Source organism: Mobula birostris, chromosome 1, assembly GCF_030028105.1.
Source record: "Mobula birostris isolate sMobBir1 chromosome 1, sMobBir1.hap1, whole genome shotgun sequence".
Classification (NCBI taxonomy): Eukaryota; Metazoa; Chordata; class Chondrichthyes; order Myliobatiformes; family Myliobatidae; genus Mobula; species Mobula birostris.
This window is the reverse complement of record NC_092370.1, coordinates 59193822-59211804: the sequence shown is the minus strand read 5'-3', so window position 1 is coordinate 59211804 and position 17983 is coordinate 59193822. Positions and strand designations below refer to the sequence as shown.

At 39.8% G+C, this 17983-nt stretch overlaps 1 protein-coding gene across 1 annotated transcript in view; it reads left to right on the top strand.

Moving 5' to 3' along the window:
* Positions 1–17983, top strand: part of rock1 (Rho-associated, coiled-coil containing protein kinase 1) — a 169370-nt gene that overhangs the window by 38241 nt on the left and 113146 nt on the right. The window contains exon 2 of the mRNA XM_072255733.1: positions 9254–9335. Within this exon, the coding sequence (XP_072111834.1) occupies positions 9254–9335 (82 nt within the window). The remainder of the gene's footprint in view (positions 1–9253; positions 9336–17983) is intronic.

The following is a 17983-nucleotide window of genomic DNA, read 5'->3' as shown; positions in this document are numbered from 1 at the left end:
CTTCAGCATCCTATCTGATTACCTGGCAGATGATGAAATTTAGTGAGTGTACCTTGGCCCATGTTAGAGCCTGGTCATCATCTTCTGTCCCTGGGTCCTTTCAGGATTCTTCCTGCTCTGACAGTAGACTTTTTTTTAGGGATAGCAACATCTTTGGCTTTGAGAGCATTCAGGCTTTTGACTGACCAATTTACTTATTGTGTACTGTTGGAGATTTTGCACACAAGGCTCTCAAGAAATTTCCACACTATCCGGACTCCATTTATCACGGAAGATTTCTGCTCCATTATGGGCCAGATAGTATATAATCACATAATGGTCTTCATACAGATTTGTGAAAGGTGTGTTATGAACTGGTTCATGCATCTTAGGGACAGTCACATTTTCCTCCAGCAAAGAAAGGAAAGGTTGGACAATTGTACCTCCTATGGTACATACTTCCTACTTTTTACCTGCTCCTAATCACTTGTGATAACTAAGTAACAAATCAATTTCTAACACCCGGCCTCCAGATATCCAGGCCTTGTGAGTTGGTTGTCAGGATTTGTTCAACGTCCTCCTTGATCTGTTCGGACCTCCAAATAGCTTTTGGGACTGGCCACTTTGAGGCCAGAGGCACCTAGCTAAAACATGGCGGATTTAATAAAGAACCCAAAGAAGGAGGAATACAAGCAGTTTATCAAAATCTACTTTCCATAATTTCTGATGTCTTGCATGTCAGTAGTATGCTGAGTAAATGTACTTGGGTACACTTGTTAATTTAGTTTCTCTTGAATAATGCAACTGTTGGCTTTCGAGATGACGTAAATCCTGCTGCATGCTTTACAATATAGTGAAGTACTGAATGTTATAGACATGGAGGGAAAAGAGCAGCAAGACGATGAAGCTGAGAGGAGTGGTATGCAATGCTATTGAAGATATTTGGGCTGTCCTGGCTGTTTTGAAGTTCAAAGTAAATTTATTATCAAAGTACATACATGTCACAATATATGACCCTGGGATTCATTTTCCTGCAGACAATCACAGTAACTACAAGAATCACAATAGTATCAATGAAAGACCACACCCAACAGGACAGACAAACAACCAATGTGCAAAATACAAAGTGCAAATGCCAAAACAAACAAATAAATAAATAATCAATATAAAGAGCAGGACATGTGATGAAGATCAATGAACCTCCAGATTTATCATAACTGACAACCACACTTTGCCTAGCCCTTTCCATAAATATTAATGGGTCCCATATTTGGTATTACATCCTTTGTCTACCCCTGTTGGAACAGTTCAATCTTTTTCAATAGTTGACGATATGTTTTTAAAAAAGACTGGTAGCATATGTGCCATTTGCTAAGGCTGAATACATGATCACTATGGGACAATACCATCAAATACATGAGCTTAGGAGCCGAGAGGTAATGTTGCAGCTATATAGGATCCTGGTCAGACTACACTTGGAGTACTGTGCTCAGTTCTGGTCGCCTCATTATAGGAAGGATGTGAAAACCATAGAAAGGGTGCAGAGGAGATTTACAAGGATGTTGCCTGGATTGGGGAGCATGCCTTTTGAGAATAGGTTGAGTGAACTTGGCCTTTTCTCCTTGGAGTGTTGGAGGATGAGAGGTGACCTGATAGAGGTGTATAAGATGATGAGAGGCATTGATCGTGTGGATAGTTAGAGGCTTTTTCCCAGGGATGGAATGGCTAGCATGAGAGGGCACAGTTTTAAGGTGCTTGGAATTAGGTACTGAGGAGATGTCAGGGGTAAGTTTTTTTTTATGCAGAGAGTGGTGAGTATGTGGAATAGGCTGCCGGCGACGGTGGTGGAAGTGGATATGGTAGGGTCTTTTAAGAGACTCCTAGACAGGTACATGGAGCTCAGAAAAATAGAGGGCTATGGGTAACCCTAGGTAATTTCTGAGGTAAGGACATGTTCGGCACAGCTTTGTGGGCCAAAGGGCCTGTATTATGCTGTAGGTTTTCTGTGTTTCTACATACTAAGTTTATTCAGTAATATGAAGATATAATTACACTTGTTAGGAAATCCACAAATTGTGGGATACTATCAGTTTATAGATAATATTTTGAGCTGTTCAGAACAAATAATCCAGAAAATATATTAAGTCTCCATTTAAGGTTAAAGGAAATAATTTGTGCAAAGATTTATTTTCTCACCTTTTTTAAAAAAAAAAGTAAATATTCCTTTATTGGGGATTTGGGCAGAATAGGAAATGAAAGAGGAAGACATAAGATAGAAATAATTGATGGTCTGCCTATATATAAAATCATACAAAATATATGTATCATTTTGGAATAGGCCAAAGTGGCACTCCATGCAGCTGTTGCTAAAGTGAACTTCAGTTTTATCATATAAATTAAGAGTAGCAAAACATTTTTTTTTAATTTTCCCAGTATTTACATTTTAATATACAATATTATGCAATGACATTGTTTGATTTAAAAAAAATTAAAGCCTGTCTTTAGCTGATACTTTTATCAGGTCACACTTCTGATACTCCAGTGAAAACAATTCAAGTTTGTCCAACCTCTCCTTATAACTAATACTCTGTTGCAAGCAACATCCTGGAGAACGTCTTAGGGCACCCTCTCGCATCCTGAGCTGCACCCAGTGCTTGAAATGTGATCTAACTAATGTTTTATGCTTCATAATTTTTGTACTTAATGCTTGACTGATTTAGGCCATTCAGCCCATTGAGTCTGCTCCACCATTCTATCATGGCTGATTTATTATCCCTCTCAAACCCACTCTCCTACCTTCTCACCTTATCTTTGACACCCCCCCTTCTAACCAAGAACTTATCAACCTCCATTTAAGTATACTCATTGACTTAGCAATGAATTCCACAGATTCACTATGCTCTAGCTAAGTAAATTCTTCCTTACCTCTTCTAAATGGATGTCCCTCAATTCTGAGGCTGTGCTCTCTGGTCCTAGACTCCCCCAGTACAGGAAACATCCTCTCTGCATCCACTCTATCTAGGCCTCTCAATATTCAGTAGGTTTCAATGAGATCTGCCCTCATTCCTCTTAACTCTAGTGAGTGAGCCATCAAATGCTCCTCATATGTTAAACCTTGCATTCCTGGAAACGCCTCTGGATTCTCTGCAATATCAGCACATCTTTTCTCATATAAGAGGTCTAAAACTCCTCACTACTTTCCAAGTGCAGTCTGACCAATGATTTTTGAAGCCTCAATCAGATTCTTGCTCTTAGATTTTAGTCCCCTCAAAATGAATGCTAATATTGATTTGCCTTCCTCACCACTGACTTGAGCTGCAAGTTAACCTTTAGGGATTCCTTTTTCATCACCTTGATGACAATTCATTGCAGCAGATTTGTTGCTTTAGTTTACTTAGATGTAATGAAACTTCGCTGAGACATTATTTCAAGAGGGTTTGAATAAAAGCAAGGATATAATGCTGAGGCTCTAAGGTGTTGGTCAGATTGCATTTTTGAGTACCCGTGTCTAAAGAAGGATGCGTTGGCATTGGATAGGATCCAGAGGAGGTTTACAAGAATGATCCTGGGAATGAAAGGGCTAACATACAAGGAATTCCTGATTGTACTGAGTCTGTACTTGCTGAAGTTTACAAAAATGCAGGGTGGAGTCATCTCATTGGAGTCTACCGAATATTGAAATCCTAGGTTGAGTGGACATGGAGAGTATTTTCAATAGTGGGAGAGTCCAGGACCAGATGGCACAGTCTCAGAATAGAAAAATGTCTCTTTAGAACAGAGAAGAGGCAGGATTTTTTTAGCCTGAGGCTGATGAATACAGTATGTGGAATTCATTACCACAGATAGCTTGGAGACTAGGCCCAATCTGAGTTGAAATTTGCAGGTGGCAATTCCACTGCTGCTGTTGATCCTTACTCTTAATAATTTCTCTTTTGGCTCCTCCCACTTCCTCCAAACTAAAGATGTAGCCATAGGCACCCATATGGGCCCCAGCTATGCCTGCCTTTTTGTTGGCTTTGTAGAACAGTCCATGTTCCAAGCCTATACTGGTATCTGTCCCCCACTTTTCCTTTGCTGCATCGACGACTGCATTGGCACTGCTTCCTGCACGCATGCTGAGCTCGTTGACTTCATTAACTTTGCCTCCAACTTTCACCCTGCCCTCAAGTTTACCTGGTCCATTTCCGACACCTCCCTCCCCTTTCTTGATCTTCCGGTCTCTATCTCTGGAGACAGCTTATCTACTGATGTCTACAATAAGCTACGGACTCTCACAGCTACCCAGACTGTTCCTTTTCCCACCCTGTCTCTTGCAAAAATGCTATCCCCTTCTCACAATTCCTCCATTTCTGCCGCATCTGCTCTCAGGATGAGGCTTTTCATTCCAGGATGAAGGAGATGTCTTCCTTTTTTAAAGAAAGGGGCTTCCCTTCCTCCACCATCAACTCTACTCTCAAGCACATCTCTCCCATTTCACGTACATCTGCTCGCACCCTATCCTCCCGCCACCCCACTAGGGATAGGGTTCCCCTTGTCCTTACCTACCACCCCACCAGCCTCCGGGTCCAACATATAATTCTCCATAACTTCTGCCACCTCCAACGGGATCCCACCACCAAGCACATCTCCTCCCCCCTTCTGCTTTCTGCAGGGATCGCTCCCTACGCAACTCCCTTGTCCATTCGTCCCCCCCACTTCCTTTCCCATTGATCTCCCTCCCGGCACTTATCCTTGTAAGTGGAACAAGTGCTACCTCTACCCTTACGGTTCCTCCCTCACCACCATTCAGGGCCCCAGACAGTCCTTCCAGGTGAGGCGACACTTCACCTGTGAGTCGGCTGGGGTGATATACTGCATCCGGTGCTCCCGATGTGGCCTTCTGTATGTTGGTGAGACCCAATGCAGACTGGAGACCATTTCACTGAACACCTATGCTCTGTCCGCCAGAGAAAGCAGGATCTCCCAGTGGCGACCTGTTTTAATTTCACGTCCCTTTCCCATTCTGATATGTCAATCCATGGCCGCCTCTACTGTCAAGATGAAGTCGCCCTCAGTTTGGAGGAACAACACCTTATATTCTGTCTGGGTAGCCTCTAATCTGATGGCATGAACATTGATTTCTCTAACTTCCGTTAATGCCTCTCCTCCCCTTCTTACCCCATCCCTTATTTTTGTTTCCCCCCTTTTTTCCCTTCTCTCTCTGTCCCTCTCACAATCACTCCTTGCCTGCTCTCCATCTTCCTCTGGGCTCCCCTCCCCCTTTCTTTCCTCCCTCGGCCTCCTGTCCCATGATCCTCCCCCTTCTCCAACTCTGTACCCCTTTTACCAATCAACTTTCCAGCTTTTAGCTTCTTCCCTCCCCCTCCTGTCTTCTCCTATCATTTCGGATCTCCTCCTCCCCCTCCCACTTTCAAATCTCTTACTACCTCTTCTTTCAGTTAGTCCTGACGAAGGGTCTCGGCCCAAAACATCGACTGCACTGCTTCCTACAGATGCTGCCTGGCCTGCTGCGTTCCACCAGCATTTTGTGTGTGCTGCTGTTGAAGATTTTTTGTAGCTTTCTGCCTTGAGAATGTACTAATTGCTTCTGGAAAATTTTGAGGTGTTACAAGTATGTTATCTAAGTACACATGATGGAGAGGGCTGTAGGGAATGATAGTTTCTTTGAAGGCAGTTGAGTGCTGGTGCACCACCCACAAGAACTGCTTTGCCTGAACCACTGTATTTCCTGTGGTCAGCACAAACTGATTTATCTTCACCTAGGGTTTCATCTCATCCATTCCAATGGACATGGTGTGAATCAGCATGAGGAAATGAGATGTCTTCTACTCTTTCCCCCTTGCTGACACTTGTGAGTACATATTACTAACTTGCTGTAGAGATATGAAATGAGAGCTAACTTTTTTGCTTGAGCCAATTATTTTTTATTTCCAAACAAGAGTAAATCTGCAGGTGCTAAATCTTAGCAGAAGGACTGCGAAGGGTCTCGACCCGAAAAGACAACTGTACTTTTTTTTCCATAGATGCTGCCTGGCCTGTTGAGTTCCTCCAGCATTTTGTGTGTATTTTTTTATTTTGGTGGTTGTTTTGCTTGCAAGTCTCTACCCTGACTCCAGTGCACCATATATTTTTTTTTAAAGTCAATCCATAGCCTCACTGTTTCTTGTATGTTAAAGATCATTTGGTATTCAGGTTGTGTAAATAAGTCATGCTTAGAAGCCCTTTTAACTGAAATTTGAAACTCTAACACTGTTAGAAACTCTAAAACTCTAATACTCATCTGGATAAACTTTTGCAGCAACCAATATGCTTTGTTCCTCCTATCAGAAGTTCCATTAAGGCTGATTTATACTTGTGCGTACTAGCTTACGCTGTAGCCTATGCAAGTGGGCTACGCCGTTGTGAGCATTTATACTTGTGCATTGGTGTGCAGTGTGCATTGGTGTGGCTGCGTCACTCTACAATTCACTGCCAAAACGCTAGTTGGCGGTGGGGTTTCTATGCCACTGTGTTGAGTTTCTTCATGTTGAAACTCAACACGAAGAAACTCAAACTTCAAACAATGGTGACTGAAACTGAAGGAGGGTGAATTTTCTGCGCTTGTCCGGCCACTGAAAGATATGGACGAGGAAATTCATTTCAAATATTTTTGGATGTCGGCAGGTAGATTTATCGATTTGGTTCATCGTCTCCAACCATTTATTTCGCATCGGTGTTTGCACAGTATACTCAGAGACTGGCAATCACCATTCGAGTTTTAGCTTCAGGTGGAAGTCAACAGGCTGCAGCAGGTAGATACAAACTGGCGTCAAGAACAGGGTCCTCCATAATTTCGGGGGTCTGTAAAGCTTTATGGAAAGCATTGCAGCCAGATTTCCTTCCCTGCCCTTCAGTCGCCCAATGGGAAGCTATTGCAGCGTAGGAGGAAATGCGATGCTACCAAGTGGACCAATCATAGTTGTTGTGGTCTGAGTTGCCGCGACGCGTAGTTAAATTTTTGGGGAGGTGCGCGTCTGGCTACGGCATAAGGTATGGTGTAGAGTACGCAGCTAAGCTGTACCTATGGCATCGATTTGACGCACAAGTATAAATTGGCCTTAATGGTGCAAACCTGTGGTTGGACAGAGGAGTAAGGAAGCTCTTGACAGCTGAAATAGACGGTCAATATTTTTGGTGTGTTGGAGCCTGAGGGCCCTGCTTTCTCTGTTCCTTTTCTGTTCAAATTTTGTTCTTGTTTTTCTTCAGAAATTGTGTATACTTTGTTTAACGTGTTTTCGTTGTGAAGGTGGATCTGATGCTCTATGCCTGCGATGCAGCTTTGAGTTAGTTTTTCATTGTGTAGGGGCTTCATCGGCATATAGCATCATATAAGCAGTCTTCACAAGAAAAGCATAAATTATGCAACACTTTACAAGAAAGACGACAATTAGAACAAAACGCCCATTTTATTGCAAAGTGGTCTTGGTGTTGCTAAACAATAGTGATTAGAGTTTTGGCTTAGGAACTAAATGGTTGAAGGGCAGGAGCTGTTTGTAAATCCAGTGGTGTGGGATTTCTTGCTTCTGTACCTCATGCCCAATGGTAGCTGTGCAAAGGTGGCAATGGTGATGGGGATCTTTGCGAGATGTTGCCTTCTTGAGGTAATGCCTCCTATTTGATACTATAAGTGGTAGGGAAAGATGTGTCTGTGAGGTATTGCACAGAGTCCTTTGCTCTCTGCAGCTTGCATTTCTGTGCATTTGAATTGTCAGGGTACTTTCTACAGTATATCTCTGCAAATTAGAGCACTCAGTGACAAGCTGAACCTCATTCTAAAAAAAGTGAAGACATTGGGGAGCTTACCTTATGATTGTATCTCTGTGTTGAGCCCAGGGCACATTATCTGATTATACTAATACACAGGAATTTAAAGCTGCTGACTCTCTCCACCTCCACTCCTCCCCCCACCCCCCGAAGTAGAACTGGTGCATGAACTGGGACTACCTGAGCTTTGAGATGGTGCAGGGTTAAGTATGGGTCTTGTGCTTTTGTACCATCATAGTGAGCATCAGCAGAAACTCCTCTGATGTTGTCTTGGGTGTCTGGGTGACTGTGGTAGGGAACATGCCATTGATAAAGGTAAAGTTGTGTGTAAGCAATGGCTGGATTGAAGAGTTCTGAAAAAGATGACTCAAGTTGCAAAATGAGCTGTTTGGAGGAATGGTGTGTGGAGTTGACGTCAGAGGGTAGATGAGCGGTATTGTAATCATCGATACATTAGAATAAGTGTGAATGAATTATTTTCTAAGCTGATCAGTACAACACACTTCTGTTGACTTCTGGGTCTTTTTCTAGTCAGATCTTGTGTTGTCCACAGATTTCTTCCTTCCTTCAGAAGGGGCTAGGATGGTTCTGTGGACCCACTATTGCTCCTGCCAAATGTTCCATTGAGGATTCTATAAATCTTATTTAATCAGTGCATTGGTCCATTGATTTTGATGTGCAGCCAAGTCCAGAGTTGTTCAAATGTGATTCTTACAGTGTGCTTTTCAATATTGGAGATGAAATTCAATTGTGTGTGTGTTATTGTGTCAGTATATTAAATCCAGAAATATCGTTGGGATGGCTGAGTTACAGTGCTGTTGATGGTACTGTAGAGAAAATTTCAGAACATTTAGTTTGTTCCCAGTACTTAGAGAATGAATGGACATATGCATGTAAACCCCAATGAATCCCTTCAAATTAAAAATGTAAGTTCAGTATGTAAAGTGGAACTCCATTTCCAACAGTTAGTGTGTTAAATGCATCTCAAATCCTATAAAGGCAGCTTATTTGGTAAGTGAGCTTGTTTATCTTAAATCTGCTCCATCTCTTTGTTTTATCAGCCACTGTTGTAGTTTATTAGAAGTGGTTTTCTGTCAGTATTGTAATTTTGTTATAAGAAAAATAATCAATTGTATGAAGATTCAAAATGGAAAAGCTTATTTAAGATTCTATTATGCATTTTTTAACAACATTTTGATGAAGAACAGACCTTGCATGAAATACTTTATGGTTTTACTGTTTGAAAAAAATATCAGAAAATTCTTTATTTTATTATTTACTAAATATATTATTTTTGAATGGCAATGTGTGTTGAACCATGGCTGTAATTTCAAAATCTGATATATAGCATTCATTGTTGTGCCTGTCATAAAGTACATATATGAAACATTTTAACACAATGTCTTTGTTTTCTGGAAGTTACACATGAATAGCAGACTTTTTGACTTAAACTATATGGTTGTTCTTTTAGGATAGCTTGGATGCCTTGATTTATGATTTGGACTTCCCTGCCTTAAGAAAGAACAGGAACATAGATAACTTCATTAATCGATGTGAGTATTATAGAATTACCTAGAGGATTTTGTGTTTCTGAAATGCTGTTTTGTTATGACCTCAAGTTTCCAAATAAGAATTCTTAACTTAATTTTTAAAAAAAATTAACAGAAGTGTCTCTTTATGAATATTGTTATGCAGCCTGAGTGTGCCGCATGCTAATTTAAGTGATCAAAAATAGAAAATTTATATTGGTTTAAATTGTTTTAATTGTTAATTACTGATAACATTTCAAGTTGATTTTTCATCAGAACAGATAATTTGTGTTAACTATCAGAAAAGAAGTAGTGTATACCATCCTGATAGGGTGAAGACCAAGAGAGAGTGACGCAAGTAATAGTTTTGCTGGCTGAGACACTGACAGTGAGACCCTCCGTTGGTCAAGCTGTTACCCAAGTAGCAGACTTCCCCTCTCCACACAGCTGTTGAATCCAAAGGAATGGCGGAGACCAATACAGTTTGGCATCAGCAGCATCGCTTAGACTCTGAGGAATTGTTATTTGAAGCTAACTTGCTTGGCGGAGGTGAAAATGGAGAAAGAATGAGACATAATGCTAGAGCTGTGAGACTTGAAGTAATAGAAGATGGAAATCTTGAGTGAAAACCGTGAATGTTGAAAATTTTCAAATCAGGAATGAAGAAAAATTTACAGTCTGGTGTTCATCAGAATTAGCCAAAACTGGAATGCATGGGTTTTCTGAAATTTAAGATCTGAGGAGTATGCTTGCCAAGTACACCTATATATTTTTTAAAAAAAGAGACTTCAACATTGAAAAAGTAAATGGGCAGAATAATTTTAAATATCAAACCGAAAGAAAAGTTGAGAAGGAAAGATTATTTGGAAATATTCAAAAAAAGGTTGTGCTCTTCAAACAAATTTGCTTCAGAAATTAAAAGGGAATTGTTTGTTATGAGGGAGAACACGGCAACGTGCAGGCTATTCAACTGAACTTTATTGATAACACTGCTTGAACAGTGTGTGAACTCCTCCCACCTTGCTCTTTAAGGCCAGCCTCCTTCACCACCCTGTCTACTTGTGACTACACATGCAGTGAACATGTACATTTACTCCAAGGTCCCTCTTTTACAATATTTACAATTTAGGGTAGCACAGTGCCACAGTGATTAGTGTAATGCTATCATAGCACCAGTGATCCGGGTTCAATTTATGCTGCTATCTGTAAGGAGTTTGTATGTTCTCCCCATGATCTTGTGACTTTACTCCAGGTGCTCTGGTTTCCTCCCATATTCCTAAGATGCGCAAATTTGTAGGTTAATTGGTCACATGAGTGTAATTGGACAGCACAAGCTTGTTGGGCCAGAATAGCCTGCTACTATGCTATATTTCTGAATAAAACAAAAAACTAAAATTCCTCAGGGCCCTGCCATTCATTGTGAAAGTCCTTCCTGGATTTGACTTTTAAAAGTGCAAGGCTTCACACTTACCCAAATTACCTCTGTTTGCCATCCTTGGCTCACTTACTCAATTGATCAAGATCCTCATAGTTTTTTGATAACCTTATTCATTGTCCACTATAGCATCTACTAAAAACAGATTTTGCATTTTTAACCAAATCATTGATGTAGACAAACAACAAAGGATCTAGCCCCAACCTCTGGGGATCACTGCTAATCATGAACCTCCAGTCCAAGAAACAACCTTTCACCATCACAACTCTGCTTCCAACCATCAAGTCAATTGTGTGTGTATTAACTAGGTCTCTCTGAATTCCATGCAGTCTAAACTTCCAGAGCAGCCTGTCAACGTGGAATCTTATCAAAAGCTTTACACAAGTCCATGATTACCCTCCGGCCACATCAAATTTCTTGGTCACATCATTTTAAATTCAGAAGACAGGATATTTTAACTTTTTTTGTTCCATCAGGATGAGTTTTAGCACTTCTAAAATTTTGTTCATGCAAAATAAAAAATTATAAATACTTCTATTTTAAAAAGCTGGTTTTCCTAAAGTGTTGCACATCATCAGCTTTATTTTACCACACCACTCAATTTCTCTTTGCAAATTTCTTTACTATCAACAGTAATAATGTATATACTCTTTCTGATCTATCACAGTCCTGAATAGTTTGATTTCAATGTTCAATCTTATAGCTCGTTAAAAGACTGAGCTGGCAATGAAATTGCCAGTAGCAATACTGAAATGCAAAGCATTTCTTTATGGTTTGGTCCACAGTTACTTTTGAGTTTTAATTTTACAGAAATCTAATGATCTTTACATGGCAAAATCTGCAGCAGTTTTGTAATGCATTGTACAGCTGGCTATTACAGATCAAATCCCAGTGGATTTTAAAAGACTTTTCTTGGAAAATGATAAAATGGTTATTTTCTAAAAGTTGCTTAAGGCAGAAGATCATCCAGTTCTGAACCATACATGAATGTGTTCAAATGCCTGTAGGATTTTTCTATGTTTTTCCATATAATTTGCCAAGTGCCTAAAATCTGCGTTCCAAAGTATAAACTGGTCATTGCTGTAAAATGCTGAGATAACTTCATCTAAGGGAACAGAGTAAAAATAACATTGGTCTCAATTCAACTTTTCTTTTTCCCCCAAATATGAGGTAAAGTAAACTATTGATTCAGTTTCGTTTGAATGTTAAAGAATATTGGCTAGGTTTATATATTTTTTTTCCACCATCTGTTTATTTTCCACGGATTGTTCAGGCTATCTTTACCCTTAAGATTTCTAGTAAGTTTATTTGTAACGCTTTATATTTGGCAAAGTGTAAGCTAAAGAATCTTGTAAATTTTAGACACTTGTGACATGTAGATTAAACAAGCACAACCAAAGCAATAGTGTTTAAAAACTGCAGATTTCATTCTTGAAATAGTTATTTGAAGCTTCTTTACTTCAGAATGTCAATTATAGATATAGTGCTTGTAAAAGTATTCAATCTCAACTCTTTTTCACATAGATGCTCCTTTTTTTGACAGTAGACCCCAAAAAATGGAAAATTGAAAAGCATGAAAACTAAAAATTGAAAACCTGAAATGTCAGCAGTTCAAAAGTATTCATCCCCTTTGCCCAGTGCTTAGTTGAACAATTACTTACTGCTATTACAGCCAGTAATCTTTTTAGATAAGTGTCTATTAGCTTTGGATAATGTGATGGAGCAAGATTTGCCCATTCCTCAGTGTAAAATTGTTCAAGCTGTGCCAGGTTAGTTGGGAAGCAGTGGTGGGCAGCCAGAGATCTTCGATCAAGTTAAAGTCAGGACTGTGATTGGGCCACTTAAGGACATCAATTTTCTTCTTGTGAAGTTCCTCCATGGTTGCTCTGGCAGTGTGCTTTGGGTTGTTGTTTTGCCAAAAGATGAACTTCCTTCCCAGTTTAAGCTTTCCGGCAGGGGCTATCAAGTTTTTATCCAGGATCTCTCTCTATTTGGCAGCATTTATCTTCCCATCATTTCTGATCAGATTTCCAGTCTCTACTGCTGAATAATGTCCCCACAGCATGATTCTCCCTCCACCCTACTTTATAGTAGGGCTGATGTTACCTGGCTGATGCACAGCATTAGATTTACACCATTGGTGCCACTTAGTGTTGTGGCAAAAAGTTCAACTTTAGCCTTATCCAACCACAAGACTATCTTCCACATCTTTACAGTATCTTTGAAGTGACACATTGCAGTCTTTATGGGCAAGGATATGGTTTTTCTCGTCAGGACGACTTCCTTGCCACACTTTCATAAATGCCTTTTTTGTACAAGGCCTTGGAGATTGTGGAGCCATGAACTTGATCTCCAGTTGCATCTACAGTTTCTTAGTTTGGGATGCACTTGTTTCCATTCTCACACTTTCCTTTAAATTGCACTAACAGAACATTCACAATCACTTGTGATATGCAATAAAAAGCAACTTGTTGCAAATATTGGCAATAGTTGATTATATTTTAAACCAGTCCAAATAAATCACAAACAGAAACAAAAATTTAGTAATATTCAGCATAGATGGCATCCACAGAAAAAAATTTAGAATTAACATTCAGGATAAACAACTATTATCCTTCATTGAACTTTTGAGCTCAGAGAGAAATGAAGTAAAACTGTAGTCTGAAGTGCAAAAAGTTTAGGTGTGGCAGTGTTATGCTGTCTTTAATAGTCATATTTTCTGTATATAAAATAACCCTCGCCACATTAATTGATTCTTGTTAAGTTATATGATCATTTTTTGAGCTATTCATAAATATGTAATGTGATCATCCATCAACTTGGCAACATCTGTTGATTAGATCAAGGGTTTCCCAACCTGGGGTTGATGGTTGTAAACCCCTGGATTAGAAGACCCTGCTAAGATTGTTGTACTTGAACGAATATACAAACAAAGCTGCATGGTTTACAACTTATTTTTTTAGAATAATTTTAACATTGAGTATCATTGTGAACACATACCACTTAAGTTTCAGTTATCCTAAATTTAAATGCACTAATACCATGCAGCTCATACCCACATAAATTGCTATAAGCTCTCAATATACTTCTAGCCTAACAAACTATATAGATAACTGCTTCTTCGCAATATCAGTGAGGTGTATAGATTGGCAAACAGGTCTGGTAGCTGGTTGCTATTCTTTTTGGCAGAATATTCTATTGTGCTGCAGGGATGACTGGGCATCTTCAGTTAACATGTCACAGACTGACCTCCCAAAGATATTCTCAGTTGATGACTGTTGTATATAGCATCCTTCTTGGCCTTCACCTTGTAGCATTTAGGTTGTGACTATTGCCCTGTGATTGTGATTTTGTGGCATTCATTCAATTTTCCATTTTAGTTGTCTCAGTTGTTCATCTTTCACTCTGTGCAAGCAACCTTAATTTAAAAAGGTGACATCCAAGAAACAATTGGATTCCAGCAATACTTTTCAAGCTTAGCATTTCCATCACTACTTTCATTTTGCATCTGTTCAATAAGATTTGCATTTTTCTGTCGCAGTTTTTCTCTGCCTCTGCAATAGTCTGACCTTTTGGATCGGCGAGGATGTCATTCACTGTACTCTTTTTGCCAGCCTAACATGAAATGTTTCAATTGTAGTGTTAGTTCCAAAATGAACCCTCAGACATTGATAGCTTATGAGAATTTTATTCAAAGTCTTCAGAAATGAATACTCATGCTGAAATTCATTCTTATCATTTAAGCACTACTTAAATAATAGATTAGGTAATCTAATAGATTGACAACTAAAGACATCCTGCTGTATCTGAAAAACAAAAATTCTCATCATACTATACCTTCAGATATGGCAGGATGTCTTTAAATGTTAGATAATAAATTTCTTTAAGTGGTTTGCGATACAATGTAAATTAGATCTCAAAGGGACAGGATTGTATCATTGTGCGATGATCTGTCTCAATCAGACTTTCATTCTCACTTCTCAGTTTCTCAGTGACAACCACTGGGTCATGTCTTAGAAGATTTCTTTCAAGCTGATTATCCTCTCCTAGTTTTTGGTGGTTTTGTCTTCAGCTTTCCATTAAGTGCATCTGTAAATTTGTGTGCTGCTACTTGTTGAACACAATTGCATCTGCAGAAGCTCGTATACTTGCTATCTGCCTGTACTTTTATCAGTTAACATTTACCGAGTTGCACAGACCTGCGATGGAGTTCTCTTCAAGTACAAAAACCTCTGCTTAGCTCTTTTCTACATTCTGTTAATATTTAAAGAAAATGGCTAGCACGGACAAATGCACATTATTAACTGAAGAAAATCAGTAAATAATGGTCTGAAAAATTGGCGAGATTAAAAATTGATAAATCAAGAATTCAGTGATTTCTCCCTCAAAATTTTGAGTGGTGGGTACAGAGGTAATGGATCCATTGTCGATCGTCTTTAAAAATGACGTGGTTTCTAGAGTTTTGCAGATTGGTGTGTAGCAAATGTCATCGCTATTTCAGAGAGAGAGAGAGAAAATGGGGAATGACACACTTCTTGGTGTAAAAATGCTGTAAGAAAATGCTGCTGTCTATAATGATGTATGCAATGACAGAGCATTTAGGGATGAATTGTTGGACTGAGCTGAGCCAGCATGGATTTACGGAACAGGCATGTATTGACATAATCTGTTAGATTATTTAAGGCAGTGTTTGGTTATCTTATTGTTCATTATTTGTTCTTGACTAAGACAATGAAATCTATTCCATATTCGTGCAATGTACATGGAAGTGGCTATTTGGGAACCTGGACAGTTCCCTTCACATGGGTGATAGGGTAGTTGGGATGCTGTAGCATTAGTGATTTTTGAGATTCTGTTTCTTCTTCCTTCCTCCTAAGAGTGACACCATTTTTAATGGGTACATGCCAGACAGAATGATCCAATACTCATTGTTCCCAGTGGTATGAGTCAATAATGAAGCTCTTCAAGGATGTTCTACGAGTCTTTGAATCCATTTTGCTGTCCATCAAGTGATTGTTTAACCTTCACTCCCCTCTCCTGAAAATTGTTGCTTTTGGTTTTCTGTCATCACTTTCTTCTGACATGTCTTGCACATCTGTGATTGCTTTAGCAATGTTTTTGGGACAGTATCTATGTGTCTAGAACCTTGTCCTGCCTGTTGATTTTACAGACCATGTGGAAGTGGTTAAGCTGTCTGGAATGTCTGCTACACATTGTCCATGTCTTTCAGGCAGAGTATAAAGTGGGTATGTCAACAGCACAATACATCTTCAGCTTGGTCTTTGGGCTGATACCTCTTCATTCACAAGCTTCTCAGTCTTTCAAAAGCAAAGCTAGCTTTTGTTGACCTGTTGCTGACTTGGTCATCAATGTTGACTGAGCTTGCCAACATATGTAAACTTGTCTGTTGTCGGAAGCTTCTGGAAGGGTTGTTTCTGTGTAAGACCATAAGATATTGGAGCAGTATTAGGCCATTTGGCCCATTGAGTCTACTCTGCCATTTCATTGTGGCTGATCCAATTTTCTTCCTGGCCCCAATCTCCTGCCTTCTCCTCATATCCCTTCATGCCCTGACCAATCAAGAATCTTATCAACCTCTGCCTTAAATATACATAAAGACTTAACCTCTACAGCTGCCTGTGGCAAAGAATTCCACAGCACCCTCTGGCAAAAGAAATTCCTCCTCATTTTCATTCTAAAAGGACACCCGTCTATCCTGAGGTTGTGTCCTCTGGTCTGAGACTCTCCCACAAGAGGAAACATCCTCTCCACATCTTCTATCAAGGCCTTTCACTACTCGATAGGTTTCAATGAGGTCAGCCTTTATTTTTCTGAATTCTCGTGATTACAGGCCCAGAGCTATCAGACGCTCTTCACATGACAAGCCATTCAGACCTGGAATCATTTTGTGAACCCTCACCAGCTTCAGCACATACTTTCTAAGATGAGGGGCCCAAACCTGCTCACAATATTCCAAGTGAGTCCTCATCAGTGCTTTATACAGTTTCAACATTACATCCTTGCTTTTATATTCTAGTCCTCTTGAAATGAATACTGACATTGCATTTGCCTTCCTCACCACCAACTCAACTTGCAAATTAGGGAATCCTGCACAAGGACTCCTAAGTCCCTTTGCATCTCAACTTTTTGTATTTTCCATTTAGAAAATAGTCAACCCTTTCATTTCGTCTAGCAAAGTGCTGACCATACACTTCCAACGCTGTAATCCACCTGCCATTTCTTTGCCTATTTTCTCCTAACCTGAGTCCTTCTAAAGCCTCTCTACTTCCTCAAAACTACCTGCCCCTCCACCTATCTTCATATTGTCTGCAAACTTTACAATAAAGCCATCAATTCCATCATCCAAATCATTGACATACGACATAAAAAGAGTCAGTCTTAACACACTAGTGGAACACCACTAGTCATTGGCAACCAGTTAAATAAGGCTCCCTTTATTCCCACTCTTTGCCTCCTGCCAATCAGCCACTGCTATATCCATGCCAGAGTTTTTCCTGTTCTACCACGGATTCCTAGCTTGTTAAGCAGCCTCATGTGTGGTACTTTGTCAAAGGCCCTCTGAAAATCCAAGTACGCAACATCAACTGATTCTCCTTTGTCTATCCTGCTTGTTACTACTTCAAAGAATTCCAACGGATTTGTCAGACAAGGTTTTCCCTTGAGGAAACCATGCTGACTTCAGCCTGTTTTATCATGTGCCTGCAAGTACCCTGAGACTTCACCCTTAATAATCAACTCCAACATCTTCCCAGCCACTGAGTTCAGACTAACTGGCCTATAGTTTCCTTTCTTCTGCCTCTCTCCCTTATTGAAGAGTGGAGTGACATTTGCAATTTTCCAGTCTTCTGGACCCATTCCAGAATCTAGTGATTCTTGAAAGATCATTACTAATGCCTCCATGATCTCTTCAGCAACTTCTTTCAGTACACCATCTGTTCCAGGTGACTTATCTACCTTTCAGACCCTTCAGTTTCCCAAGAACTTTATCTCTAATTATGGTAACTTCACACACTGCATGAGCCCTGACTCCTGAAACTTCCACCATACTGCTAGTATCTTCTTCCACATTGAAGGCTGATGCAAAATGCTTTTTCAATTTGTCTGTTATTTCATTATCCCCCATTACTACCTCTCCATCATTTTCCAGCGGTCCAACATCCAGCCACTCCTCTTTTACACTTTATGTATCTGCAGAAACTTTTGATATCCTCTTTAA